Raw genomic sequence first — 27639 nt, 5'->3', positions numbered from 1 at the left:
AAATGCCAATAGCAGGGTAAGAAACAGAGCTCCCGTTTCTGTGGTACCCTTAATGTTTAAGTTCCCCAAATCATGAGAAACACTCCTAACACTAATGCCACATAAGAACACCAGAGCAAACAAAAAGTTTCTAGAGAAAGTTTCTAGAGAAAATAAACCCCTCTGGAGATCTTATTACATAGAGCAGCAGGGAGTGCACCTTGAACTGTCAACCCACTGCACAGGCAGGATGTGCATAGTTTATTGAAAAAAAAAAAAAAAAAAAAAAACAAGCCACAGAAGACACTAGGGAAATCAATAAGGAATCCAGGAGAAAACCGGATTAAATTCGAAAACCATGTGAAGACAATAAAAACAATATAAATTATAATTAACAAAGTACTTTCAGAATCTCTTTTTTGCAAAGTAGAAAATTTAAAATTGGAATACACAATGTTAGGCTCTGTGTTGACACAAATTACATTATATATAATTACTAACTGGATTACTTATTATTTAAATTTGAAAATATGCAACGTGGATGGAACTGGAGTGTTATGCTAGGTGAAATAAGTCATACAGAGAAAGACAGATACCATATGTTTTCACTCTTATGTGGATCCTGAGAAACTTAACAGAAGACCATGGGGGAGGGGAAGAAAAAAGAAGAGGTTGGAGAGGGAGGGAGCCAAAACATATGCGACTCTTAAAAACTGAGAACAAACTGAGGGTTGATGGGGGGTGGGAGGGAGGGGAGGGTGGGTGATGGGTATTGAGGAGGGCACCTGTTGGAATGAGCACTGGGTGTTGTATGGAAACCAATTTGACAATAAGTTTCATATACAAAAAAATAAAAAAATAAATTTGAAAATATGTTAAAAATCACTTGCTGAAGAATAAACAACAGGAACTCAAAAAAAAAAACTAGCAAGGAAAGTCATTTAAATATATGAGCAGTGCAAAATTAATACAGAGAGATATAAAGTTTGTAAACTAATGAAATAAGATTCTTGACTTTGGTAAAAGAAACAATAATTTCCATACCCAACTCCACATTTAGAGTAGGCAATTCCCTGGGACTTTATTTTTATTTATGCATTTATTTACTTTACCTTTTGGCCCCTTTTACTCATTATTTGGATTATTTAAACAAAAGTACTGCCACTGGAAGCTTTATGTTTTTTGTCAAACACAAAAATGAACTTTATTAACACTTATAAACATTATGCTAGAAAATGAGGAAATAAATGGTCTTGGATAAGGAGATTATTGTAAAGATGTAGTTCTCCCCAAATTTGTCTACAGGTTTAATGTAATGGCAATCAAATGTTTACTGAGATTTCTTTGAAACTTGACAAAAAAAATTATTCTAAGTTTTTTCCATAAGGATAAACAGGTGATAAAAGGAAATAAATCATTTAAAAGATCAGGAAAAGAAAGAAATAGAATAATAAAATGTAAAACTATAGGATTTAAAATGTATAGCACTGGAATAAGACCTAAAATACAGATCTATGTAACAGAATAGATTTTGTCTGAATACAGCCTGCAAAAGTAAATAGCTACAGAATGATTATTATTATTGAATGAGAAGATGGGAAACTTGCTAATTAGATGAGGGGAATCAAATTAGATTATAATTATATAGCAAAAAAGCAAAATCTGGATGAATTAAAGGAGTAAAAGAAAAAGATGTCTATTTACATGTAACTCTTTCCCCATTACGAAGAAGAATATGTAGTTGAATTTTTTGATTGATTTCATTATGTGGGAAGACTGAAAGTGTAGAACCAATGGGAGAAATTAAAAAAAAAAAGAAAATGTCTCATATAATTAATGGGTAAGTAAAATTAAAATATACACAGACATATAAATAATACAAATATAATAAAGTTGTTATTTGGCATTCAGGTGATTTTCAACTTTTCAGTATTATAAATAATACAATATTTTGATTCTTTCTTTAAATGATCTCAGCAGAATTGGAACTACTGGGTCAAAAGGGGGCTAATTTCTAAGTTTCTTTATGTATTACACAAACTGCTTTTCAGAAACTATGTTGTGATTTGTATTCCTTGAAGCAGTATGTGTTCAAATTTCACCATGGTTTCAATGAAAAATAAAGACAAAAAGGAAAACAAAAACTTAGGTGGCTGTCATTTAAATCAACATCTATTTGAATATTAGTGACTATGAACATATTTGCAATTGTTCTTTGGCCACCTGTACCTACTCTTTGTGAACTGTTCACATTTTTTTTTTAATTTTTTTTTAACGTTTATTTATTTTTGAGACAGAGAGAGACAGAGCATGAACGGGGGAGGGGCAGAGAGAGAGGGAGACACAGAACTGGAAGTAGGCTCCAGGCTCTGAGCCATCAGCCCAGAGCCCGACGCGGGGCTCGAACTCACAGACTGCGAGATCGTGACCTGAGCTGAAGTCGGACGCTTAACCGACTGAGCCACCCAGGCACCCCTGTTCACATTTGTTTTAATGTTACAAAGAAATTGAAAACAAAGACTTCGAGGTCAGATACAAGGAGGTTCAGCTTCACCCTTAAGCAACTGTCTTGATTTTGTGTAAGTTAATTTTTCTGAATTGTAATCACCTCAATTCAATAAGAATAACACCTACATGATGGAGCTGTATCAAATGAAATAAAATAATGAGATTTAGGATGCTGACATAAATACTACAGTACACAGAAAAAAGTCAGGAACCTATTTGTATTGGGATGCTAGTAGTAGTTGCTGATTTCAGTTAGTTTTTTGGTATTAAGATAATTCATATTTTATCATCTTTATCATAACCGTTATGATTAATTTAATGGAATTTTAAAATACTATTTAAGCAAATTAATATTTTTTAAGCTGTAGATTTTTAGGCGACTTCATTATTTCTTATGCCTTAGATATTTTCCTATTCATCAAGGTGCAAGTGGGATGATTAATATAGTGTACAAAGAGATAAACATCCTATAATAAATGTTCAGGGAATTATTAGCTTTGTAAAGATGCAATTATTTTTCATGGTTATGAATAGCTTTAGCATACTATTTATTTTTAATTTTCCAAAACCTTCTTTGACTCACACACTTACGTATTAATTAAGTGGTATGACTTTTGACCATTCACAATCTCAAAGATAAAATATTTTACAAATTGTACTTCTATGTTATGGAATGAAAGCCGGTGAAGACGTAATGAATATATATAAAGGTTATACTATCCATGTGTTTCTATCAACTTGCTAAAATTTGTATCCAAGTTTTTAATTGTATAATTATGATTAAATATGTATTAAGACAACAGACATATAATTTCATCATCTCTGAAATACAAAACCATATAGAAGGACAGAATATAATGCAGAAATCCATACCTTTTGTGTGACTCAGGCCACTAAAACTGAAAGCAGAAGTCTGCCTGAAGAACTTATCCCAGTGATGGTCAAGGATGAGATGCCTGGGCTTTTCCCGACCTAATAAAAATATAAAGAGATATTCTTCAATGTCACATTCAAGAGGAAAAATAGCAGGAGAGATTGAAAGAGAATCAAAACTCCCCTCTAGTGGGAAATTTCTCAGATAATTATTTTTCCAAGTATATTTTAAGATGACATTTAAATGCCATTTTTGAAGAACATAGCCAACATTATAAATGGTTTTCTCTATAATATTATAAAATCAACTCATACATTCTTAGAATTTTAATTTAAACTACTCAAACAATAGATATGAATGAGAGCCTGTTTGAGCCCTCTATCTAAAAATGGCTGGCAGTAGTTAATATTTACATATGCATAAATGAATATGCATTGACAGTAATTTAAACCAATAAATACAAAAGCAATTACCCAAAACATACTGGCTACATAACAAGTACTTGCTTTTAGTGCTACCATATATAAAAGATAAAAATTTCTGTCGGCACAAGCATTTATATATAATTTTAAATACACTGTCCTTGGAAAGAAATGTGAGTGCATGATATAACCCCCATGAAGAAGATTTTTGTAACACTTGGTAAAATTGTAAATTTATTCACCATTTTGCCCATCAATACTACTTACAGAAATACACCTTAAATACACATCTCAAACATGAAACAATATATACGTAGGGGCATTATTTGTATAGCAATACGTACTGGGGCATTACTTATATATATATGAGTATATATATGTCTATATATATATATGTGTATATATGTATATATATGTATATCATGTATATTTTCATATAGCAAATTATTAGATACTCCTTTATCTCTACTGTCATTTTGTTTTGCTCTTCAATAAAACTATTGGTGTCTGGAAAAGAATCCACTTAGGGGCGCCTGGGTGGCGCAGTCGGTTAAGCGTCCGACTTCAGCCAGGTCACGATCTCGCGGTCTGAGTTCGAGCCCCGCGTCAGGCTCTGGGCTGATGGCTCAGAGCCTGGAGCCTGTTTCCGATTCTGTGTCTCCCTCTCTCTCTGCCCCTCCCCCGTTCATGCTCTGTCTCTCTCTGTCCCAAAAATAAATAAACGTTGAAAAAAAAAAAAAAAAAAAAAAGAATCCACTTATATCTAAACATTTGAATAAAATCACTAACACTGCATTTAAATTTGAATTTAGCAAAAAGAGTGAATAATCTCAAGAATACAGCTATTTTAGTTGAAAAGAAATCAAAACAGCTATATTATATGCATCGACTACTGCGTCATTCATTTATGTAACTTTTAGGTATGTAATCTGTAAGTGATATTTCACAAATAGAATACCACAATGTATATATGTTTTTGTGTATGTATATTACAGATCTAGTAGTTTTGAAATGTGCATATGACAGTTTTCAGCACAAAACAGATGATCAGTATATAATCAGTGACTGAATATTCAATTCCTGCTCTACCAACATATGCCAGCACTGAAATACTCATTTAGGTAGGAATAAAGCTATGAATGAATATAACCCCTACCATTAACAAGCACAAATTAGCAGGTCTGGAATGTGGTTATATGAGCAAGGGCACACACATACAAATAATGGAGATGTGTCCTTAAATTCCTAATAGGTACATCAGGCCCTAATTTGTAATGTGTTGACTCAAACCCACCCATGGCTACCTTTCCTTTTTCCACCTTTATTCCTGGCTAAATAGGGTGGAACCTTGACAGCAGGGGCTGGAGTGGAGGGCATTATTATTGATCAGAGAGGATTGTGGGAACTGAGTCCACTGATACCAGTCACTGAGCAAGGGTACATGTCGAGGCTGATCAAGGAGGCCAACACAGGAAGTCCAAGCATGTGTTGATGAGGCAGAACCAGGGTCTGATGGCAGAGTTAAAAAGAGAAAGGAGAGATCTGAGGAGCTGAGAAAATGTGAAAGGAGTGGCAGTCAGAGGTATTTCCTGAGGTCCTTTGATTGGATGAAGGGAGGCCTCTTTACTGAGATCTTAAGGGGAAGAAGCAAAAAGAGAGGCAAGTGCAATTCTTTACAGCCTTATCAGTATGGGGCTTTATAAGCACCATCTGTAAGCAGATAACTTAGAATGCCAGTTAGGTGGCCCTGGAGAAGATAGCTAGACGTGATGAGCTCAAGACACTGTTCAATCACTTACTCACTGTATGGTTTTGGGAAATTTCTAAGCCTCAGGTTCCGTATCTGAGAAGTCTCCAAGAGTCTTTTTTTAAAGATTGGGTATAGTCACATTTACAGAGCTCAAGCCTGGTACAAAAGTGAGTGTATAACAAATGCGAGTGCCCTAGGTTATTTGAAGCTTTTGTGAAGTAGTATCCTGCTCCTCATGGGACTCATTAACGGTCTGTTTTGGAGATGTCTCTACTATTCTCTTAGCGTTTAGGCCATCTCCTCTCTAGCCTCCCTATCCCATCCACCATTTAAAGGTTGCATGAAGTAAGATATGAATAGACCCCTGAAATATAATCTTTTCAACACCTTGCCTTGTGTAATGTGCAACTGAAAAAAACTTAGAGACAGGGCGCCTGGGTGGCTCAGTCGGTTAAATGTCCAACTTTGGCTCCAGTCATGATCATGATCATGATCAAGTCATGATCACAGTTTGTGGGTTCAAGCCCTGCATCAGGCTCTGTGCTGGCAGCTCAGAGCCTGGAGCCTGCTTCAGACTCTGTGTCTCCCTCCCTGTCTGCTCCTTCCCCACTCGCACTCTCTCCCTCAAAAATAAATAAACATTAATTTTTTTTTAAAAAAAAGCTTAGACACAACACACAATAGAATTAAAGAATTAAATAGAATTTAATGAAATAGAATAAAAGATTCTTAAATGTCAAAGGGCAGCATTTCTGAAAAAAGTTATTAAAATGGAAATAGCTAAAATCTCAGCAGAAGAAAAGACATTAGACAATTGGCAATATAAAAGTTTGAGAATGAGTTTGCAATTCTAAAAACATTGCCTTCTTGGAAAAACAGTGCATTCTGAAAGATATCTTTTCCTATATATCTTGTATATCTATTATATCTATCTATCTATCTATCTTTCTATTGAAAGAAATCAGGAACGCTGGATCTGAAATACTGTGAGACTTCTCTCACTCAGCAACCACCAACTTGGTGTTATGAGTCTTGCTACCAACTTCTGTAAGGGGATTCTGTGAATTCTGTAGCATCTGTAGAAACGATGATCTCTTCTTTTGAAAGATAGCAAGGGATTGCACAGTCCTTTCATGAAATAATTTTAAGATATTTTCAAATATTTAAATTAGAAGGCCTTAATTTAGTACCTTTTTAAATTAGTATATTTGGCATACATGTTAAATATTTTTATCCTTATTGTCAGTCATGTTTTCTTGTGGTCCCTTCAATAATTCAAGCCAAATTATGAGGCTCAGTCGCCAAGAATATGAATATAAGACACGAACATGGTGGCTAGAAAAAAAACCGAACCCACAACAGAAAGAAGGAAGAGGTTATGACAGAGAGAGACAGAGACAGAGACAGGGAGAGACAGAGACAGAGAGAGAGAGAGAGGGACTTCAGTACTGAGAAAAGGAAAGGAGAAATATTTTCATAAAGGAAAGGGTGAAAGTGAAAAAAGGAAAGATACCAGAGGTTGGTGTCATTCTTGGTCCCTGGTCTCCTCAGGTTGAAGGAAGGGGGAGTATCTGAGGGTCTAAACATTTATTCAAGAGAGAGCAAGTTTATTAAAAATACTGTTTTAAAATACAAACCGGGTGGCTCAGTTGGTTGACCGTCTGACCTTTGGTTTTGGCTCAGGCTGTGATCTCATGGTTTGTAGGTTCAAGCCCTACATCGGGATTTGCACTGACAGTGCAGAGCCTGCTTGGAATTCTCTCCCTCTCTTTCTCTCCCTCTCCAGTTAGTGATCTTGCTCTCTCTCCCAGAATTAATAAATACATATTTAAAAAAATACAAAAGACTAATAAGTCTTTCATTGTCAAGCTTACTGTTTTTTCCTGTTATATATCAAAAGTGTTTCAGACCAATTAAAGAAAAAAAACAAGCCACAAATTACTTCATAATTTATTCAAAAATTTTTTATGTTTATTTATTTTTGAGAGAGAGAGAGAGACAGACAGACAGATAGACAGAACCTGAGCGGGGAGGGGCAGAGAGAGTGAGGGAGACACAGAGTCTGAAGCAGGCTCCAGGCTCTGAGCTGGCAGCACAGATCCCGATGCCAGGCTCAAACTCACGGACCGTGAGATCATGAACGAGTCCGACACTTAACCTACTGAGCCACCCAGGCACCCTACATAATTTATTTTTTAATGTTAACAATCTTGATCCAAAATGTTTTTATAACATTCACATCCTTCTGAAGTGATTTGCCTGCAATTGTCTTGAAAATTCCATTTCTTGGACAGATCCATTTATCAGCCTTGTATGTTGTTCCCACACCAGGAATTCCGAACCCCAGAAGTGGTACGAACTTCAGAACAATATTTTCTTGGTGCCTAGCTAAATCTGTAGTTTCTAATCCCAGCCAAATGCCTTTTGTATTTTAATTTTGTCAGCTCCACCCTCCATTCCCTGCAGCAATTACTTTAAATCACTGTGCTACTCTTCAAATCTACTCTGTCACTGGTTGGCAGATAAAAATATAAATGTAACCGCACTTAATTCCAAAGCCCCTCTAGCACCCTAACAATTTATCTACACCTGAAAGGGCGGGCCTACGCCGGCCGACTCCATCTTGTTCTGTGTTCTCCACCTTGAGTGACTATGTCCCCCACATGACCCCTTTTCCGGGGAAAATCGCAGAAACCTCAGACCGAGCCTCCTCCCCTTGAATAACCTCCCGCTCACCAGTTCAAACTTCCCGATCAAAACACGCCCGGTGACCTGCGTAACAGGACTCCCACCCTTCCCCAGCCAATCGGCCGAGGCCACGACCCTTCCCCAGCCAATCGGCTGAGGCCACAGCCATTACCTCACCAACTGCCCCTAGACCCCAATAAAACCTTTGTGCTTTTGAAACTTGCTCTCTCTCCCCAGCATCTCACCTCTACGTCGGTGCAGGTAGGGGATTGAGCTCGAGCTAGCTCGAATAAAGGCTCTTTGCTTTTGCATCGGACTCGGCTCCCTAGTGGTCTTTGGGGATCACGAATTCTGGGCATAACACACCCACGTTTGTTTTACCCTATCTCCACCTGTCCAAAGGTAGAAACGCCCCTCTTGTTCAAGGCTATTCCTTCTCCTTCAAGTCTGATCCCAGTCCTCCCAGAGCCATACCCATCAGTTAATCCCTACCTCTTTTACAGCTGTAACTTCTGCTCAATCCTATCTTCTTTCTGCCTATACAAATGCTCATGTCTTCCATATTAAAATGCTGACTTCCTTGAGTCTATAATCAACTTTTTTTTTTTAAAGAAAACTTTTTAAAAAAGTGTTTATTTATTATTTTTTTTTTTTTTTAATTTTTTTTTTTCAACGTTTATTCATTTTTGGGACAAAGAGAGACAGAGCATGAACGGGGGAGGGGCAGAGAGAGAGGGAGACACAGAATCAGAAACAGGCTCCAGGCTCTGAGCCATCAGCCCAGAGCCTGACGCGGGGCTCGAACTCACGGACCGCGAGATCGTGACCTGGCTGAAGCCGGACACTTAACCGACTGCGCCACCCAGGCGCCCCAAAAAAGTGTTTATTTTTGAGAGAGAGAGAGCATGTGCAGGAGGGGCAGAGAGGGAGAGAGAGGATTCGAAGTGGGCTCCACACTGATAGCAGAGCACCCGATGCAGGGGTTGAACTCAAACTGCAAGATCATGACCTGAGCAGAAGTCGGACGCTTAACTGACTGAGCCGCCCAGGCGCCCCTACAACCACCTTTTGCTAAATACTGACGTGTCTCTCCTTCTCATCACAGCCAAGGTCTTCACAAGACAATTGTACATTAGATGACAGTATGTTCTTAATTTTTACTTAATTATTTTATACCAAGAGCAGGAGGAGGTGATCAGGAAAGACAAAAACTTCAACAAGTAAACGATGCTGTTCAGCTTCAGCATTAATCAAAAAATAGTAATTTGCATTCGTGATAAAATACAATCTGCCTCTATCAGATTGATGGAGATTAAGGAGAATGCTACTAGTCAGGTTTACAAGGTTCAGGAAAAGACAGAATGTCTGTAATTGACTCCTCATAGGAGCATGAATTGCAACAGTATAACCATCCTGGAGAGTAACTTGATTATTTATATCAAAAACCTTAACATGTATGCATTCCTTTTGGCCTAACAATTGAGCTACATAAAATGAATTATGGCAGCAGTAGTAGTGTTAGTTGATGTAGTAATAATATTTGAAAAGATAAAATTAGTAATGTCCAATATTAGATTTAAAATGTGCTTCAGAAAACTCATAAAGAGTTGGTTTCGATTTCAGAACCTCATTATTTGGTCTTTTAATAAAAAGTGATCAGAAACTCTACAAGATCTAACTTAAAAACATGTATTTGTAATATGACATGGAAAAAAAACCCAAGTTTTGTTAGACCCAGAATTTAATCCAAATATGCTATTTATAAAGAAAAGAGGGTGCATCCATTGTGGAACACAGTATGAAGTTTCCTCAAAAAGTTAAAAATAGAACTACCCTATGATCCGCTATAATCGCACTACTGGGTATTTACCAAAAAAATACAAAACCACTAATTCAAAGGGATACTTGCACCCCTATGTTTATATGATGATGATACTGAGTGATATATGAAATTACTGAATCACTATCTTGTGCATCTGAAACTAAGAGAACACTGTATGTTAACTATATGGGAATTAAAATTTTTAAAAAGGAAGAAAAGTGGGAAATGAAACAATCAGAATACTAGAATTTCTAAAAACTTTTAAGGAATAAGCATTGGCATAGTTGAGTCAGGTCATAAAAATCTTACAAATCTACTAATTTACATATTTGGTTTTACAGATAAAATTGGAAGAAATTGACTTGGTACAGAGATTTCTAATTTCTTTTTTTTTTTTTTTAATTTTTTTAAATGTTTATCTATTTTTGAAGGATAAAGAGACAGAGCGTGAGTAGGGGAGGGGCAGAGAGAGAAAGGGAGACACAGAATCTGAAGCAGGCTCCAGGCTCTGAGCTGTTAGCACAGAGCCTAATGTGGGGCTTGAACTCATGAGCTGTGAGATCATGACCTGAGCCGAAATCTACGCTTAACTGACTGAGCCACCGAGGCGCCCCTAGACTTCTAATTTCTGATTCTGGCTCCACCATTTGTACGCTGTGATTTCAGCCAAGATACTTCATCTCTCACATCTTGTTTTCTCTTTTACAAAATGATGGTGTTGAAACAGCTAATGGATTCCTAAAGTGTCCATTATCTCTAAAATGCTTGGATTCTGTGATAAAACAGGTTTCATTAATAATTACAAAATAACATACGTAATATATATTAAAAAAAACTTACTTGTTAGTATGATATCGATTAGAACATCTTCCTTGGTGGGATTTTGGAAAGTTATAACAACAGATGATTGAAGACTAAGGCATGCGGTTATTCTTTTTATGTCTATAGGCTGAGGGAATAGTCCTATTCCAGAGAGGAAGAATCTCCATTCTGTAAACTGTTTAAAGATAAACATTCATGATACATATATCCTAATCATGTACATTTTATTTGCAACACTTAGTAAATGTAATATGCATAAAAATCTTGGCAGGTAAGAGACATTTTGTTGTTAATATTAATATGCAGTTATATTTTTCCTTTCTTTTCCAAATTCTTTTTGATTTCACTGAAATTTCAGTGTATTTCTACACTTAAAAAAAGGGGCAAAAGACCCATACTCAAAATAGTAAACATATTTCCATGCATAAAATTTATTTATAGCAACATAAAAATCTTAATGAAAACCTTGCATTTCTATTCAAGGTTTTTTAAGAAATCAATTTGTCTAGCAAACTGGATACTAAATACTGCATGAAGTTTCCAAAATCTTAGGGTGAATTTCAAATGAAATTCAGATAGTTATCACATGAAGCCAAAGATGGTGAGGCACAGATTGAAGCCCCATTAAAAGGAAGTGTGCACAATTGCATGGCATATTATTTATCCCCACTGTCTAGTACAGTGTACGTTCTGGTAGGACAAGATAGGGGAGAAGAGCTCAAAAATTATGTGAAGGAGATCACACGTAGCCATTGTTCTTATCTGGGTTTTGTAACCCTGTAAAGCACTGTTTGAAAATGTTCCCTTTGTGTTCATTTAGAATGAAAGTCCCAAAAGTACAGCAGACTCTGACTCAGTTCTCTGCACTGAATACTTTGCTAATGTTACAGATGAATAAGGAGGTCACTAAATGAAAACCAACACAAAATAACCTAGTTTATAATGTATTAAACTACATAGATGTGTCCAAGCCTAAATTCCAACAAGAGAGGGAAACTTTTAAGACTGTTTCAAACGAGGATAGCTGATGAAGTAAATCCATAAAATGCTGTGTCTGCATAGGAAGGATTAAAGGGAAGTTTTACCTGCATATATCTTCAGATGACTGCATTACTTTTAGTTAGACATTTTACTAACAACATACAAGTACACTATGTTTTCACTTATGATGTCCTACCTTGATTACACACAACTGAATGACTGGGATTAAGCATCAGGGTTCAATTACATTAACAACTGTTTTACATAAATTACTTACTTCTTTTGGCTACTTGATAAAATTCAATCCCGAAGGACAGAAATAAAGTTACTTTAAACCACTGGGAGTGAACCAAACTACAAAAACAAGGAGGCCAATGTCAATGTGTTCATGTTTTGCCATATGGCCTGGAATACTGGAGCTTCTAAATTAAACCATGTCCCATATTACTGAACGCTAGTATCCAACAACTGCTCTGGCATTGCTTAAATTATCCCCTTGGGTTCAGGGAGGGGAAACTAAAGAGTATCCAAATGAACATGTGCATTAAAAAATAGTGACATATTTAGCCCATCTTTATCTCTAACTTTTTTGAATGAAGACTCAGCAAACCCTTTAAAGATCCAATTCCCATGTTTCTGAAAGATAATTAGTGGAGGTAAAAGATAGCAAATCTCGCTTACACACTAAGCAGAGCTCAAGGACAATACAGCCTCCTAAGAATTAACAAAGTTTTCATAGACACAGGCTGCAAGAATCACAGATTCACGCTGGGTAATCAAACCAGTCTGACTTTATGTCTTCTTTCATTTTTGCTATTCTGACCTCTAGATACAGCAAGTCACACGATCAAATATGAATGAAATAATGGCAACTATGTGAAAATAAAATTAAAACAACTGAAAACCAAGAAAGAAAATCTAAGAACATCAGTCTGGTCTCTAAGAGAAGGCCTGATTGCCAGGTTTGCAGCTACTATTGTTGCTCTTATTCTGTTACACTGTAACACAATCTCATTTAGAGACGCTGGTAGCATAATGAGTTCCTGATACTTACAGTAGTGAAGCCCTAGGCAAAGTAACCTCAGGATTCAAAATGCGCACAAACAACTTTAGAGCGAAGCTAGAGTTTTACAAAGCAGGGCTCTTTACCTGGCTCCAAACCGGAAATGAATGAAATGAATGATAAACTATAGCCACTTCCTTTAGTTCAACAAGGACAAATGATCAGAAATAGTTCAAATTTATCATATAAGGACTGACATTTGTAGACTTTAGATTAAGCAGCTACTCATTTGTGTGTGTCAGGTCAACTACATAAGAGAGGGATAGAAACCTACATTAGTGTTTCCCTAATGGTTAAAAGTTACTGTGTACTCTTAGAAAAGTAAAACCTTTAACTTTATTTTTAAAAATATCTTCTTTAGATGGCTACATATAAATAATACCATATACCATATTTCCAGAAGTTCATTCAATTAATACTTTCCAAGAAACTGTTTTTGCTGGCTAAACAGCTAAACACAGTTTTTGCTGTGTGGATGAATTAGATAAAAGAGGAAGTCCCGAATGATTCAGGGATAAAATGAAAAAGAATGGCAAAGAAAATAAAAAGGAAAGGCAAGAAAAATCTTAACAAGGCAGCACATTGAAAAAGTTGAAGGGGTCTGCATCCGGGAGCTGAAAGGATAAATGAATTATTGATTTAAATCTAACCACAGGTAAATTTTTGGAGATGTGCTACAACTTCGAAGGAGATGCTCAGGGTGACTGAAATCAAGCACCAGTGTTAATTTGAGTTACAAAAGTTGTGTTGATTACATACTTGTTTAAGTTCTTTTGTGTTTGATACAGAATTTCACGGGGTGCCTGGTTGGCTCAGTGGGTTAAGAGTCCGAGTTGGGTTCAGGTCATGATCTCATGGTTCACGAGTTCGAGCCCCGCGTCAGGCTCTGTGCTGACGGCTCAAAACCTGAACCCTCCTTCAGAGTCTGTGTCTCCCTCTCTCTCTGCCCCTCCCCCACTTGTTCTGTCTCTCAAAAATAAATAAACATTAAAAAAAATTAAAAACAAAAGAATTTGACATTCAATTTCTAGGCTAGGATTTTCTAAAGCTGAGATGTAGAACTGAAAGTAGAGTTGCACTGCTGATGTGTCAGACTCTTTGAATTGATACAATTTCCACCAGAAATGCAAGCAACTAAATTGTCCCTAACGATTAAGATGAAGGGGCCAGGCCCACTATGAAGCAATGATTTAAAAGATCTGCTTTGTGGGGTGCCTGGATGGCTCAGTTGGTTAAGTGTCCAGCTCTTGGTTTTGGTTCCGGTCATGATCTCATGGTTTGTGTGTTCAAGCCCTGCATTGGGCTCTTTGCTGAGAGAGAGAGAGAGAAACACAGCATGAGCAGGGGAGGGACAGACAGAAAGGGAGACACAGAATCTGAAGCAGACTCCAGGATCCAAGCTGTCAGCACAGAGCCTGACGTGGGGCTCCAAGCCACGAACTGTGAGATCATGACCTGAGCCGAAGTTGGACGCTTAAATAACTGAGCCATCCAGGCGCCCCTGAAAGTAGCTTCTTTAGACACCTCCACATGCACAATATATACTGCATTTCCAAAAGTTCATTTAATTAATAATTTACAATGCACTTTTTTCACTTGCAAAAAATGTGAAATGAATGAATTACATTTACTTATTTATTGATTTTGAAATTTAATTGACTTTACTTGGTCCAAGAATACTTTGTCATACCTGAGCACAGTGGAAGATGATAGAAGCTTGATGACCAGTTCTTCCAAGAGCAGAAGGACAGAAATGAACAGATACCTCTTTGGTGGAGTGAGGAGGTATGGTCAGCTGTGTAAATTCAGAGAGAAAAAGAAAGAGAAAGAAAAATCGATACTTTTATTTGAGTCAGCACCTTTGCATGCTAGGTATATGCCAGACTGATATTCACGTGATTAGTGTGTTACCTTGTACACATTATCCGTTCCCAGTATGCCTGCTTGGGGCATACTGGTATAACAGCCATGGTAAACAGTGTTTAGTGGTGTTTGCACCATGTTCTTCTCCCAGACAATGACCACATGGAGTCACTTGCTCTATACGAGGAAAGCAGGATTAGGTTTTAAAGCTGAGTAAGAACCCTGAATAGTAGAAATATTTAAGAACCCATAGCTTATTGATCATCCCGATACATGTTAAACCTCTGGAAACCTAACTTGTAGCTTTGGCGATGTCAAACGAAATGAACTGATTCTAAGCATAGATGTAAGGAAGGCTTCTTTAGTGTACAATGAAGTGTTCCTTTTTGTCCGATCACATTCACATTCCAGGTGTGACCTGTTAGAATAACTTGAGTCTGAACAGTATTAGAATGAGTTACCTCTTTAGAGATTGTGAAAGCCAGCAAGTCCATCACAATATAATAAGGATTTGAGTACCTGGGTAATCAGAATGCTATACCGTGAATAATATAATATCTAACATCAACACTTACAGAATGATAAAATGAGAGGGCAGATGTCTGAAAAGTAAGTTTATTTTTTTCACTACTGTATTTTGCCAGATAACTTTTGAAAATGTAAAACTGTAAAATAGCAGTGACATTCAAATCCTTGTAGAAGGTAGTACTTAGTGCTTAATAATAGTGTTCTGATCATGACCATGAAATGCAAATACAAACACAAACTTAATTTTATATTTAGAACAGAGGCAGCTCCTTACTAGATATATGTATGGTTTATCTACAGCAAATATTTATATCTTAGGTTGGCTCTCCCTCTGACAGTTAATCACTTAAGTTCATGCACACATAAGGAATATAAATTAATTTCAATATCAACCTTAGTAAAAAAAATAAGAAAAGTTGTATTTCATATTTTCTTTCAATTTAACAAATACGAAAAAAGTTCTCTCTCTCTCTATGTATATACATATATGTATAGTATATATGTATAATATATATATAAAATCATCTATTTCATTGGAAAAATTAACTTGGATTTTAATTCTAGTTCTACCACTTACTGACCAGATGGGTTTTTTTTAGCCTCTCTGGCCTCAGATTCCTCTTCACTAAATATATGTCAGAAACATGCGGTGAAGATAGAGGTAGTGTATACAACCAAGCAGTAACTCAATAAAATTCCCTTATTTCCACCTGAAATTCACTGAAAAATCCCATGTTACAAGAAGGAAAGATAAACACCACTGGTTGGAATTTATCTGCAGCAAATATACTGGCTTAGTATACTGGGATATAGACAATATATTAAATATAGGACCTTTGTGAAACTTAAAAACATTTAATTACAAACAAGTGTCATCACGATAACTGATGCCAATACGTGAGCTTACACTGGATCTTAATTCAAGAGAGAAAGATAATTGAGGCAGGTGAATAAACTCAAATTTGGACAGAATACTAGATGATCTGGGAGATTAATTACACTATTAAGAAATATAATCTGAAGTATTTAGTGTTGAAATAGCACAATGCCTACAACTTACCTTCAGACTGAACATTAAGAAATGTAAGAGAAAGAGAGAGAGAAAAATATAGCAAGTCATTAATATAAGAACCAAGGTAGAAGGTGTAAGTTTGTGCATTGTATTAGTCTTTCAACTTCTCTATATGTTTGAAAATTTTTATAATATATAGTTGAAGGGAAACAAGTTTTTATATCATTATTTACCTTGATAGTAAGTCTATGCTTACTTATTGAAGCATTTATGAGTAATCATCAATATTTTAAAATCTTTACTTATGTAAACACGAATTCTATGCAACCAAGCCAAGAATAAAGTTAGATATGTGTGTGGGTGTGTGTCTCCCTTTCTAGTATATAGTTATATGTACTATATGTATTATATAGTATATATATATATTATAGTTACCACTAATATGTGCTCCTATTTGTTCTATGATATATAGTAGTATTTTTCTCATCTATAAATTTATTTTTGAGTTGTTTCCCAGCATTCAAGTTAAGTACATATTCAGGGCTCAAGAATATTTTAGAAGTGTATAAAAGAATGAACATACTAGAAACCATGGTTAAATGTTAAAGAAGGAGACGCCTGGATGGCTTACTCAGTTAAGCATCTGACTCTTGATTTTGGCTCAGGACATGATTTCACAATTCATGAGTTCGAGTCCTGTGTCAGGCTATGTGCTGACAGCATGGAGCCTGCTTGGGATTCTCTCTCTCTCTCTCTCTCTCTCTCAAAATAAACAAATAAGCATTTTAAAATGTTAAAGCAGGGGCGCCTGGGTGGCTCAGTCGGTTAAGCGTCCGACTTCAGCTCAGGTCACGATCTCGCGGTCCGTGAGTTCGAGCCCCGCGTCGGGCTCTGGGCTGATGGCTCAGAGCCTGGAGCCTGCTTCCGATTCTGTGTCTCCCTCTCTCTCTGCCCCTCCCCCGTTCATGCTCTGTCTCTCTCTGTCTCAAAAATAAATAAAAAAAAAAGTTAAAAAAAAAATTAAAAAAAAAATGTTAAAGCAGAAGCTATATGCTTCATTATGCAATATACTGCATTTGTTTTCCCCTGGACTAAAGTTTATATTCTTCTGCAAAAATAATGATATAAAAGATATAAGAAGCACCACTTTCTAATGAGAAATTTCAGTTATTTGTAAACTATATCCTGACCACCATATTCTGGCTAATTTATGGAGAATATAGTGTTAAGTAATATAAGCATGTGTGTATAGTTATTCTAAGATTAAACTACATACAATTTTAGCAATACCATACTTAGTGATATCTCATTTGACACACTATGGCAGTTAAGAACTAATTTCATATCGTGGTATTATTAGCTGGTAACCAGTGATTTACAAGAGACAGGTATTAAGATATAAATGAAATCACATAGATTTCTTAAACAATCATTAAACAGCAAAGAGTAAAAGCCTTTACTTAAATACTATATCTACTTAGTAGGGCTTCATGATTTAGTGTGAGATCCTCTGAAGAAAATAATCTATCACAATTATCATTTTGAAGTTTACCTGAAAACACGGTTTTGGTATTCACTGTACATATTTGGTATCATATGTTTGTAAACAAAGATATTGCTGCTAAACCTTTAGATTTTGTTTTGTTACTTGTGGGAGGAGAAAAGTGACTGGGGCCCATTGACTGGTTCTAGTCGCTGCTAGGGATCAAGGAATGAGAAAATGGGATAGAGAAAGGAGAGAGGGTAAGAGCTGTTCACACTGTTTACCAGTGGGGGAGGGGAGGTGGGCAGGAACTCAAGAAGGGCTGGAAGGCTGCCTCCTGGGACCCTGGAAACACAGGACTGCTGAGTCAAAATCATACTACTAGGAAATTATTTCCAAATCTGATTCCTAAAATGGCCAAAAATAAAGCACAATCAGTTTATTTAGAGTTCAGTGATCATGAGTATGACTCTAGCATAGAGAATTTTAAAATTTTAGATGGACACGATATTGTTTTTTTTTTTGATAAATTAAAATTAGGGGGGATATATATGTATATAAATTCTATTTTTAAATTTTAAGCATTTAAAACCTTATGAATAAATCAAATGCTAATATTCCATGGTGTCCCAAACTCAGTATTGGAAAATGCTCTAGTAGTGGTAGGTAACTTGGCTTTCCAAATATACTTACCACCGATCTGTGAACATCCAAGACAAAATTTTCAGGATTACTGTTTGTTGCTTGCAATTCTAAGGTTTCGTGTGTGGGATTAACTAAAGAAATCATCTGAGCCATGCACCTGGGAGGAAACACAAAGCCAGTAAACTTGTTCAATGATAATTTTATAAACTTGATGACTATTAATGGGTTGAACTGCATACCCAAAAAAGATATATTTAAGTTCTCACTCCCAATAACTCAGAATGTGACCTGATCTGGAAATAGGGTCACTGCAGGTATAATTAGGTAAGATGTGATCATACTGGAGTAGGGTGGCCCTTAATCCACTATGACTGGTGTCCATATAAGAAGATAATGTGAAGACACATGAGAAAATGGCCATATAGCAATGGAGGTGGAGATTACAGTGATGCGCCCCTACATCAAGGAATACCAAAGGTTTCTGGCAAGCGCCAGAAGCCACAGATGAAAGAAGGATTCTCTCTTATTGGTTTCAGGGGGAACATGGTCCTGCTGAAAACCCTGAATTCAAATTTCTAGCCTCCAGAACTGTGAGACAATACATTTATGTTGTTTTAATCTACCCAGCGGGCGGTACTTGTTATGACAGGCCTAGAAAACTAACATAATAACTTGTGTGAGTTTCAAAATAAGAAGAATCATATATGAACTAATGACATTTTGCTAAATTAGTCCCTGATTTTCTATTTTTGAGACCAAATGTTATTCCACCCTGGGTACTGGAATATATTCCAGTTTTAGGAGCAATATTTACTCATTATTTTATAACTGTTAAATTCAGCCAAAAAAGTTAACATAGTCTAGACATAATAACAAAGAGTAAAAAATTCACAAAGTTCTGTCCATTACATTGAAAAGATCCAGACTAATGGTGAGTAAATGCCCTCCCCCCAGAAATGTAGCTGATATTTATGCTAAAAGCAAAGAATAATCAAGAGCGTTCATAATTCTCACCCCACTATCATTTTTAATACCTTTTGATGTATAGCATGAAAATTGTCATCTTGCAAAAATGCAAATCAAACCACACTGGGATACTACCTCAAACCTGTTAGGATGGCTGTTATTAAAAAAAATAGTATGTGTAGGCAAGGATGTAGAGAAAATGGAATAGTGGTCCACTGATGATGGGAATGTAACCTGGTACAGCCACTATGGCAAACAATGGGGGGGGGGGGTTCTCAAAAAATTAAAAAATAAAACTACTATGTGATCCAAAAATACCACTTTGGACTATATTTCCAAAATAAATTAAATCAGTATCTTAAAAAGATATCTGCATTTCCATGTTAATTGCAGCATTATTCACAATAGCCAAGATATGGAAATAACCTAAATGTTCTTCCACAGAGGAACAGATAAATAAAATGTGATATATACAATGGAATATTATCCAAACGTAAAAAAGAAGGAAATCTTGACATTTGTGACAACATGGATGATCCTAGAGGACATTATGCAAAGTGAAATAAGTCAGACAGAGAAAGACGAATGCAGTGTGATCTCATTTATACGTGGAATCTAAAACAGTGAAAAATAGTCTTGTGGGAATTAAAATCAATTTCACTGCAAAGATTAATATAACTTGATGACATCTGAAATGGGCAAAGGTGCAAAAAGTAAGAGAGGTGTATGTAGCCTGTGATTGCCAGTGGACCCAGGGGCAAATATGTAAACTAAAGAGGTACTTGATTCATTGTTCATCCAGAAAAATGTTTTCAAAGGAACTGAATCTAATAAACCTTTTTTTAATTGCTAGTTTCCCCAATAATGAGAAATGAAGTTTATAATTATAAATGTGTATACTGAGGATTGTTTTTTTTTTTTTTTTTAGTGCTTATTTATTTTTGAGAGAGAGAGAGAGACAGAGTGCGAGCAGGAGAGGGACAGAGGGGGAGACACAGAATCCCCAAAGCAGGTTCCAGGCTCTGAGCTGTCAGCACAGAGCCCAACGCGAGGCTCGAACTCAGGAACTGTGAGATCATGACTTGAACTGAAGTCGGACACTTAACCGACTGAGTCACCCAGGCACCCCAATATACTGAGGATTGTTGATGCACATATTATTTAGGGACAGAATTAAATTTCTTGAGTTAAAACGTTGTTATGCTTTTTCCTTGGGTTCCATATTCCTCATAATAAAATATTTTGTTATCAAGATGGTCTCAAACTTGTTAATACAGAATAACAAGGGAAAACTAAAATAATATTACCTGTCAAATCAATGAAAAACAAGAAGGTAATTTTCTTAAATGTTGATTTATTTATTTTTGAGTGAGAGTGTGAGCAGGGAAGGGGCAGAGACAGAGGAAGACAGAGAATCTCAAGCAGGCTCCATGCTGTCAGCAGAGAGCCTGATGCAGGACTCAAGCTCATGAACTTTGAGATCATGACATGAGCCAAAACCAAGTCAGATGCTTAAGTGACTGAGCCACCAGGTGGCCCAATGAGAAGGTAATTTTAATGTGAACCAAGTGGTAGCACCTTAAAAACCATTTCCAGGGGCGCCTGGGTGGCGCAGTCGGTTAAGCGTCCGACTTCAGCCAGGTCACGATCTCGCGGTCCGTGGGTTCGAGCCCCGCGTCGGGCTCTGGGCTGATGGCTCAGAGCCTGGAGCCTGTTTCCGATTCTGTGTCTCCCTCTCTCTCTGCCCCTCCCCCGTTCATGCTCTGTCTCTCTCTGTCCCAAAAATAAATAAACGTTGAAAAAAAAAATTAAAAAAAAAAAAAAAACCATTTCCAGAATGAAGTGTACATGTGAACTCTGCATTATTTTTTTGACTTCTTATGAGTCTTAACCTCTTTTAAAATAAAAAGACACTTAAAAAAAAAAAGACAGTGTCAAATGCTGGGGATGAGAAACTATTGTGAACCACGGAGAAGAATGAACTTTCTATAAAATAATAAAACAAAAAATTCCTCCAATATGTAAAGGTTCCTGAGGTGACTAAATTCAATTAATTTCATTAATTTAATTCTGCAAATTAATTAGTAAGTGATCACTACCTGTCATTCTGAAATTCATTAATAATCATCTGTAAGGCAAACAATAAATTAAAGCTTTCTCTGACTTATAAGTGCAGAGTCCTGGGGCGCCTGGGTGGACCAGTGGGTTAAGCCTCAGACTCTTGGTTTTGGACAGCCTTCAGCTCAGGTCCCAATTTCAGGTCATGATTTCATGGTTCACCCACGTTGGGCTCTTTGCTGACAGCGTGGAGCCTGTTTCAGATTTTCTGTCTCCCTTTCTCTCTGCCCCTCCTCCCCCTCAAAATAAATAAAGATTAAAACAATTTTCAAAATAGAAGTGCAGAGTCATACTAACTCCACTCATCTTTGCTTACACTTGATACAAACCTAGGAACTACATAATGTACCTCCAATATGAATATTTCCACTGCACTGGAGTCTTTTTAGCAAACTTCATGCTCATCATTCAGATGTTTAACAGAAATCTCAAATTTACAGGTCCCAAACTGAGCTCTTGATACCTACCCTCCCACCAGCTCTTCTTATAGTCTCCTCTATCTCAGTTAATGTCACATCCTTAGTTCCAGTTGGTCAGGTCAAAACCTTTAGTGTCATCCTTGCCCTGCTGTTTTCCTTATGCCTCAAACAGTAGTTGTCATTAGCTCCAATTTAAAAAATAACCCATAACTGAACACTTCTCTCCACATTCACTGGTAATACTCTGGCCCAAGCCGCTATCACCTTCGTCCTGAATTAGTGTAATGATCTCCTAACTGATATTCCTCTCACATCACATACAGATATCAATTCCAGGTAGATTGTACATATAAATATAAGAGGTCGAGACAATATATTTTTCTAGAAAGAACAGTGAAGTTCTTAATGACGTTGGAGTATGGAAGAACAGGAGAAAACAAAAAGGTAGAGAAACGACATTAAAATTAAGAATTTAATTTTGTTAAAAGACTCTATTAAGGGACTGAAAGGGAAACTCACAAGATAAGAAGGAATATTTGCAACATATATAACCCACAAAGGTTTGTATCTAATATATATAAAGACTTATAAAGATATAAAGGAAAATACAAACTAACAGAAAAATGGTGAAGGGACATGAACAGGCACTTCAAAAAAGCCTATATCAAAATGGTCAATAAATACATGGCAGATACTCAACCTCATTAGTCATGAAGGAAATGTAAATGAAAGGTATATTGATGAACCACTTTATACACATCAGAATGGTCAAAATTAGTCTTACCATACCCACGTACTTGAGAATGTGAAGCAATTACAATTCACGTATGGCCGGTGGGAGTGTAAATAAATACAACCAATTCTGAACTCTGTCATTATCCACTACATTAAAGTGATATTGCATTCCTATGTTTGTACCCAAGAAAAATGGGCATAAATATGCAACGAAAGCATATACAATGTTACATACAACACGTTTCATAATATACCAAACCGGGGGAAAAAAACACAAAAGTCTATTAACAATAAGAAGGATTTTTTTTTTGGCAGGAACGAAAATAAATGAAGAATCGTACATAGAACAACATGAATGGGTCAATAAGTCCTGAATATCATTCAAATATGAGTGAAACAAGCATCAGAGAAAGTTTTGAATAGGAAAAAAGGAGTACAAAATTTATAATTAAAGAAAAAGACCATGACCTCTTAAAATGATCATTCATATCTCAAGTATGTCACAAAAAATATTACCAACACGAAATAGGAACAGAACATTATAATAAAAAAAACCACATAAATCAAACATCCAAACAACAACAACAAAAATGGTCTTGGATGTTGACAGCTGACCTGAAAATTCAACAGAAAGATTGGAAGATAAATTCAAATAAATCTAACTTAATACAAAAGCACAAACGTTGGTAAAAAAAAGGCCAAAATATAAGAAAATTAAAATAGCCCCCAAGTTCTAAAACTAAAACATGGCTGTTTTAGGAAGAGACAAAATAGCATAATTTGAGACTTCCAGAAACTGAAAATCATGTGTTTCCATATTGAAAGGAACCCCAACCACCTAGAAAAATGTATGAAAATAGAGCCACACCAATTTATAGCATTAAAACATTTTAAAGACACTGAGTACAATTAATGGCCAGACAAACTTCCAAAGAGGATAAGGATCCATAATAAGGCTGGCTCACAAAATAGTTATTATCAAACATGTTTTAATAATATGTAATTTTCAATTATACACAGTACAACTTGGATGAAAAGAAATATGCTTTAGAAAACCATGTACAAAAGTAACAAGAACTTAAAAAGAAAGAGAAAAGGTGAGCACCTTTTAGTGGAATGAAAAAAAAACACATGATTGTAAAGCTGGCTGAGCTAAACATTTTCACATAAGTGTATTCGATTTGTTATATACACATATAGTTTTCATAAATATATTTTTAAAACGAGAAAAAATATACAACTAGAAAGACATTTGTTAATAACTTGAAGTAGACACTGCTGCTGCCCTACCCAGTTCCCCTAGAAGATCTTCACCAGTTCTCTAGCCCCAGACTCCAACCTCTACATGTCGCTGTTTGTCTTCCATCTGAGACCTTCAGATGATTCCCTTGGGCCCTGCTGTCTCCTCAAGTGTACAGATGGTAGAAGTGTCTGGGAGTTTATACCTCTTCCCAAGGAAGCCTATAGTGACTAGTTTGGGGGGTTCAAAAGCTCAGCATCTTGGCATCAGGACAAACTCTGAGATGTCATTTATGCTCCAGAGCTGTCTGCAGGATCAGATAAAGTCTGGGACTGTACCTGCAATCATGAGCTTGCTTACTTCCTCCCTTTTCTTATCCTGCTTCCCATATTCTCTTACTGATTTTTCTCAGTAAATCACTTTTTACTGAGCGATTTTCCTCAACAAATCACTTGCTACAGATTTATTTGGCTAACAGATCTGGCACTGGGAGAAATCAACATTCTTCTGGTGTACTAAGGGAGAGAAATTAACAAACAGGTACTGATTTGCCCACTAGCGTGCATGCTCTTTAAAGGTAGGAATAGTGACTTGGTTACCCCTATGTACCAGCATCAAAACTGGTGCCAGACACGTAATAGGAACTCAACTATGTAAATATAAATGGTCATATCTCAAGGGCATGCACTATTAGCCAAGTAACCAAGTATTCTCCACTGCCCACTACTTACCCTCTGCTTTGCTTTGACCAAACTTCAGTCGACCTTCTATCTTTCCCAAAGGCCCCTGAGCTCTGCTTGTTCCCAAGCCTGAGCAAGCACAAAAAAAGTGTAACATGCCTCCTTTCTCTGCTTCTCCTGGGAATTGGCTTACCACAGCATTGCTCCTTTTCCTATCTGTCCCCACCAGTCATTTTCCTTTCTATGTCCAGTTTTCCCTCCAAAGACTCTGCTTAACTCTTCTTGCCCCACCTTTACCTTTTACTGTTTGATTGTGAGATGCTTGCAGATTTCTGAGATCAGCATTCTCCAACTATTTCAATAGTTCCTTTCTTTCCCTTGCAATAATAATCATTTTGAATAAAGGCCTCTCTATACTAAGCCCTGATTTGTTTTTCTTTCACATAAGTTTTCCATGGGGTAGTTTCAATATCAAACCTTCCCTGGAAAAGAAAATCAATGACTGAAAATATATTATGTCTTATCAAAAAAGATCAAGTGGATTATAACAATATTCTTTTAGAAAAACTTTTTTCTTTACATGAAATAATTTTATCTATTAAATGGAACTTACTTGCCAAGGTCACATTGTACTTCTGGTATTGTGGTTGGTTTTGGTAATTCAGTAGTTAATCTCAGTAAATACCAAAACTCCAGAGCCACATTAGGTTGAAAAACAATGCTGGTGGAGAAAAACACACAAAATCTTGTCAGTGACTTTAGTTTGTGTCATAAACCTGGCAGACAAAAATCCTAAATAGGTGGTTTCAAGTACAATATTTGACAACTGTTCTGTGACAAATTCTACTCTTGTTGTAGATATATTAAAAATTTTTCATTTTTGGTGAGAAAATCACTTTATTATTCAGAAAAACAGTGTCATCATTAATATCTGTTTAATAAATGCCTGTTGAATGAATGAAAAATGTTTAATGAATTCAAATATCTTGCAAGAGCTATAACAAGCAAAGTCCTGCTTTCTGTGATTAAAGCCAACTTAGTTTGTTGAATAGAACGCATGTATGTTTTCATGCGAAGGCTACCAAGTGACATGCAACTCTGGAGAGCTTCCCTTATAGTCTGCGTGTGCTCACCTTTGGGGGAAACAGAGACAGAACCTGTGACTGTCTACAAGTAGAACCAGAAAAAAAAACTAACTAAATAAAAAATCAATAAAACCGGGCTGGCATCTCAGCTCTGTCATCTTTTATATGAGGAGACTTGAACAAGTCACTTAAAATAATTTTGAAGGCTTAATTTCAGAGGATCGACAATAAAATATAATGCTACACTCCCACCATACCTTTCATCTCTACAGCCCGGACTTGCTGGAGAATACTGTGCCACATACTTAGTACATTCTAGTGGATACAGCTGAAGTTTCTGGAGTCCATTAAGAGCAGCATTTGATAACTGCACATCTAAGTGAATAATTCTCTTTTTTGGATTAGAGAGAGGTATTTCAATGCAAATGCTCTCCTAGAATTACAGAACAAATATATAATCAGCTCTTAGTGTCAGCACTGAATTAGTATTCTACAAAAGTAAATGTAAAGAAAACTTTCACACAACAAAAGGCCATTTGTTTCATTTTTCTGCTTGATCTACTATTGAATATATCTCACTCACCTTTAATCTCTTATATGTTTTCCTTGACTAGTTTTGGCAAATGGTAACATTATTATTTTTTTTTCAACAACAAATACTCCAAGACATCCATCTAGCTAAATGCTCAGGAAAGTGTAAAATTACTTCTAAAATATAGTTTTCTTCAATACCATTATTACCATGAGGTCCATTTGTTAATGTTTCCCCTAGCTGTGGTACTCAAACTTTAGCATGCATAAGAATCCTCTGCAGAGGTTGCTAAAACATAGATAACTGGTCCCCTACCCCAAAGATTCTGATTCAGTAGCTCTGGCAAGGGGCCTGAAAATACATCTTTTCTTTTTTTCTTTTCTTTTCTTTTCTTTTCTTTTCTTTTCTTTTCTTTTCTTCTTTTCCTTTTCTTTTCTTTTCTTTTCTTTTCTTTTCTTTTCTTTTCTTTTCTTTTCTTTCCTTTTCTTTTCTTTTCTTTCTTTCTTTCTTTCTTTCAGAGAGAGACCGAATCATAAGCAGCCTCCAGGCTCAGCATGGAGCCCCACACAGAGCTGGATCTCACGACTGAGATCATGGCCTGAGCCGAAATCAAAAGTTGGACACTTAACTAACTGAGCCACCCAGGCGCTCCCCCACCTCTTTTTAGAAAGAGAGAAAAAATGTATTTGTTTTTTTGAAAAATTTTTAAAGTTTATTTTTGAGAGGGCGGGGGAGGGGCAGAGAGAGAGGGAGACACAGAATCCAAAGCAGGCTCCAGGCTGTGAACTGTCAGCACGGAGCCCAACATGGGGCTCGAACTCATGAACTGAGGGATCGTGACCGGAGCCAAAGTCAGACGCTCAAGCGACTTAGCCAACCAGGTGCCCAGAAAATATGTATTTCCAAAAAGTCCTATTGATTCAGAGCATACAATCTGTAACATCAGCATTGAGTACTAGGGAAAATCTGAACTAAGAAGACAAATTATGCTGATAATACAAACTATCTTCTTGTTTAGATTCCTTCTTTCTATTTTGGTTTTTCCTGTCCTGCCCCCTAGCTACATCTACTCAGCCCTAGAAGGCACTGTTTACGTTCCAAGTTCTTGATCCCCATGCTGGACTTTTCTGGCTAATGACTTATATTTCATCCCATTACAGCCATGATCTCCATGACATTAAAGACCATTAATTGAAACAAAAGTGTTAAAGGTGATTAGCAGGCAGGACATATCTCAATCTTAAGCAAAGACCAGTTGTCTAAAATGCCTTACCCTGGTGGCGGGGAGGAGGGAAGATGGCGGCGTAGGAGGACGCTGGGCTCACACGCGTCCTGCTGATCACTTAGATTCCACCTACACCTGCCTAAATAACCCAGAAAACCGCCAGAGGATTAGCAGAATGGAGTCTCCAGAGCCAAGCGCA

General features: G+C 36.5%; 1 protein-coding gene across 1 annotated transcript in view; it reads right to left on the bottom strand.

Moving 5' to 3' along the window:
- The window catches only part of CFAP47 (cilia and flagella associated protein 47), a 553185-nt gene that overhangs the window by 102141 nt on the left and 423405 nt on the right, over positions 1–27639 (bottom strand). Inside the window, exons 52-57 of the mRNA XM_045471009.1 lie at positions 25941–26116; positions 25212–25319; positions 18489–18597; positions 14600–14704; positions 10884–11040; positions 3361–3459 (exon numbers count right to left, since the gene is read on the bottom strand). Of these exons, the coding sequence (XP_045326965.1) occupies positions 3361–3459; positions 10884–11040; positions 14600–14704; positions 18489–18597; positions 25212–25319; positions 25941–26116 (754 nt within the window). The remainder of the gene's footprint in view (positions 1–3360; positions 3460–10883; positions 11041–14599; positions 14705–18488; positions 18598–25211; positions 25320–25940; positions 26117–27639) is intronic.

The sequence above is a fragment of the Leopardus geoffroyi genome, chromosome X (assembly GCF_018350155.1).
Source record: "Leopardus geoffroyi isolate Oge1 chromosome X, O.geoffroyi_Oge1_pat1.0, whole genome shotgun sequence".
Classification (NCBI taxonomy): Eukaryota; Metazoa; Chordata; class Mammalia; order Carnivora; family Felidae; genus Leopardus; species Leopardus geoffroyi.
Note: the sequence above shows the minus strand (reverse complement) of the source record. Positions and strands in the feature narration are given on the sequence as shown.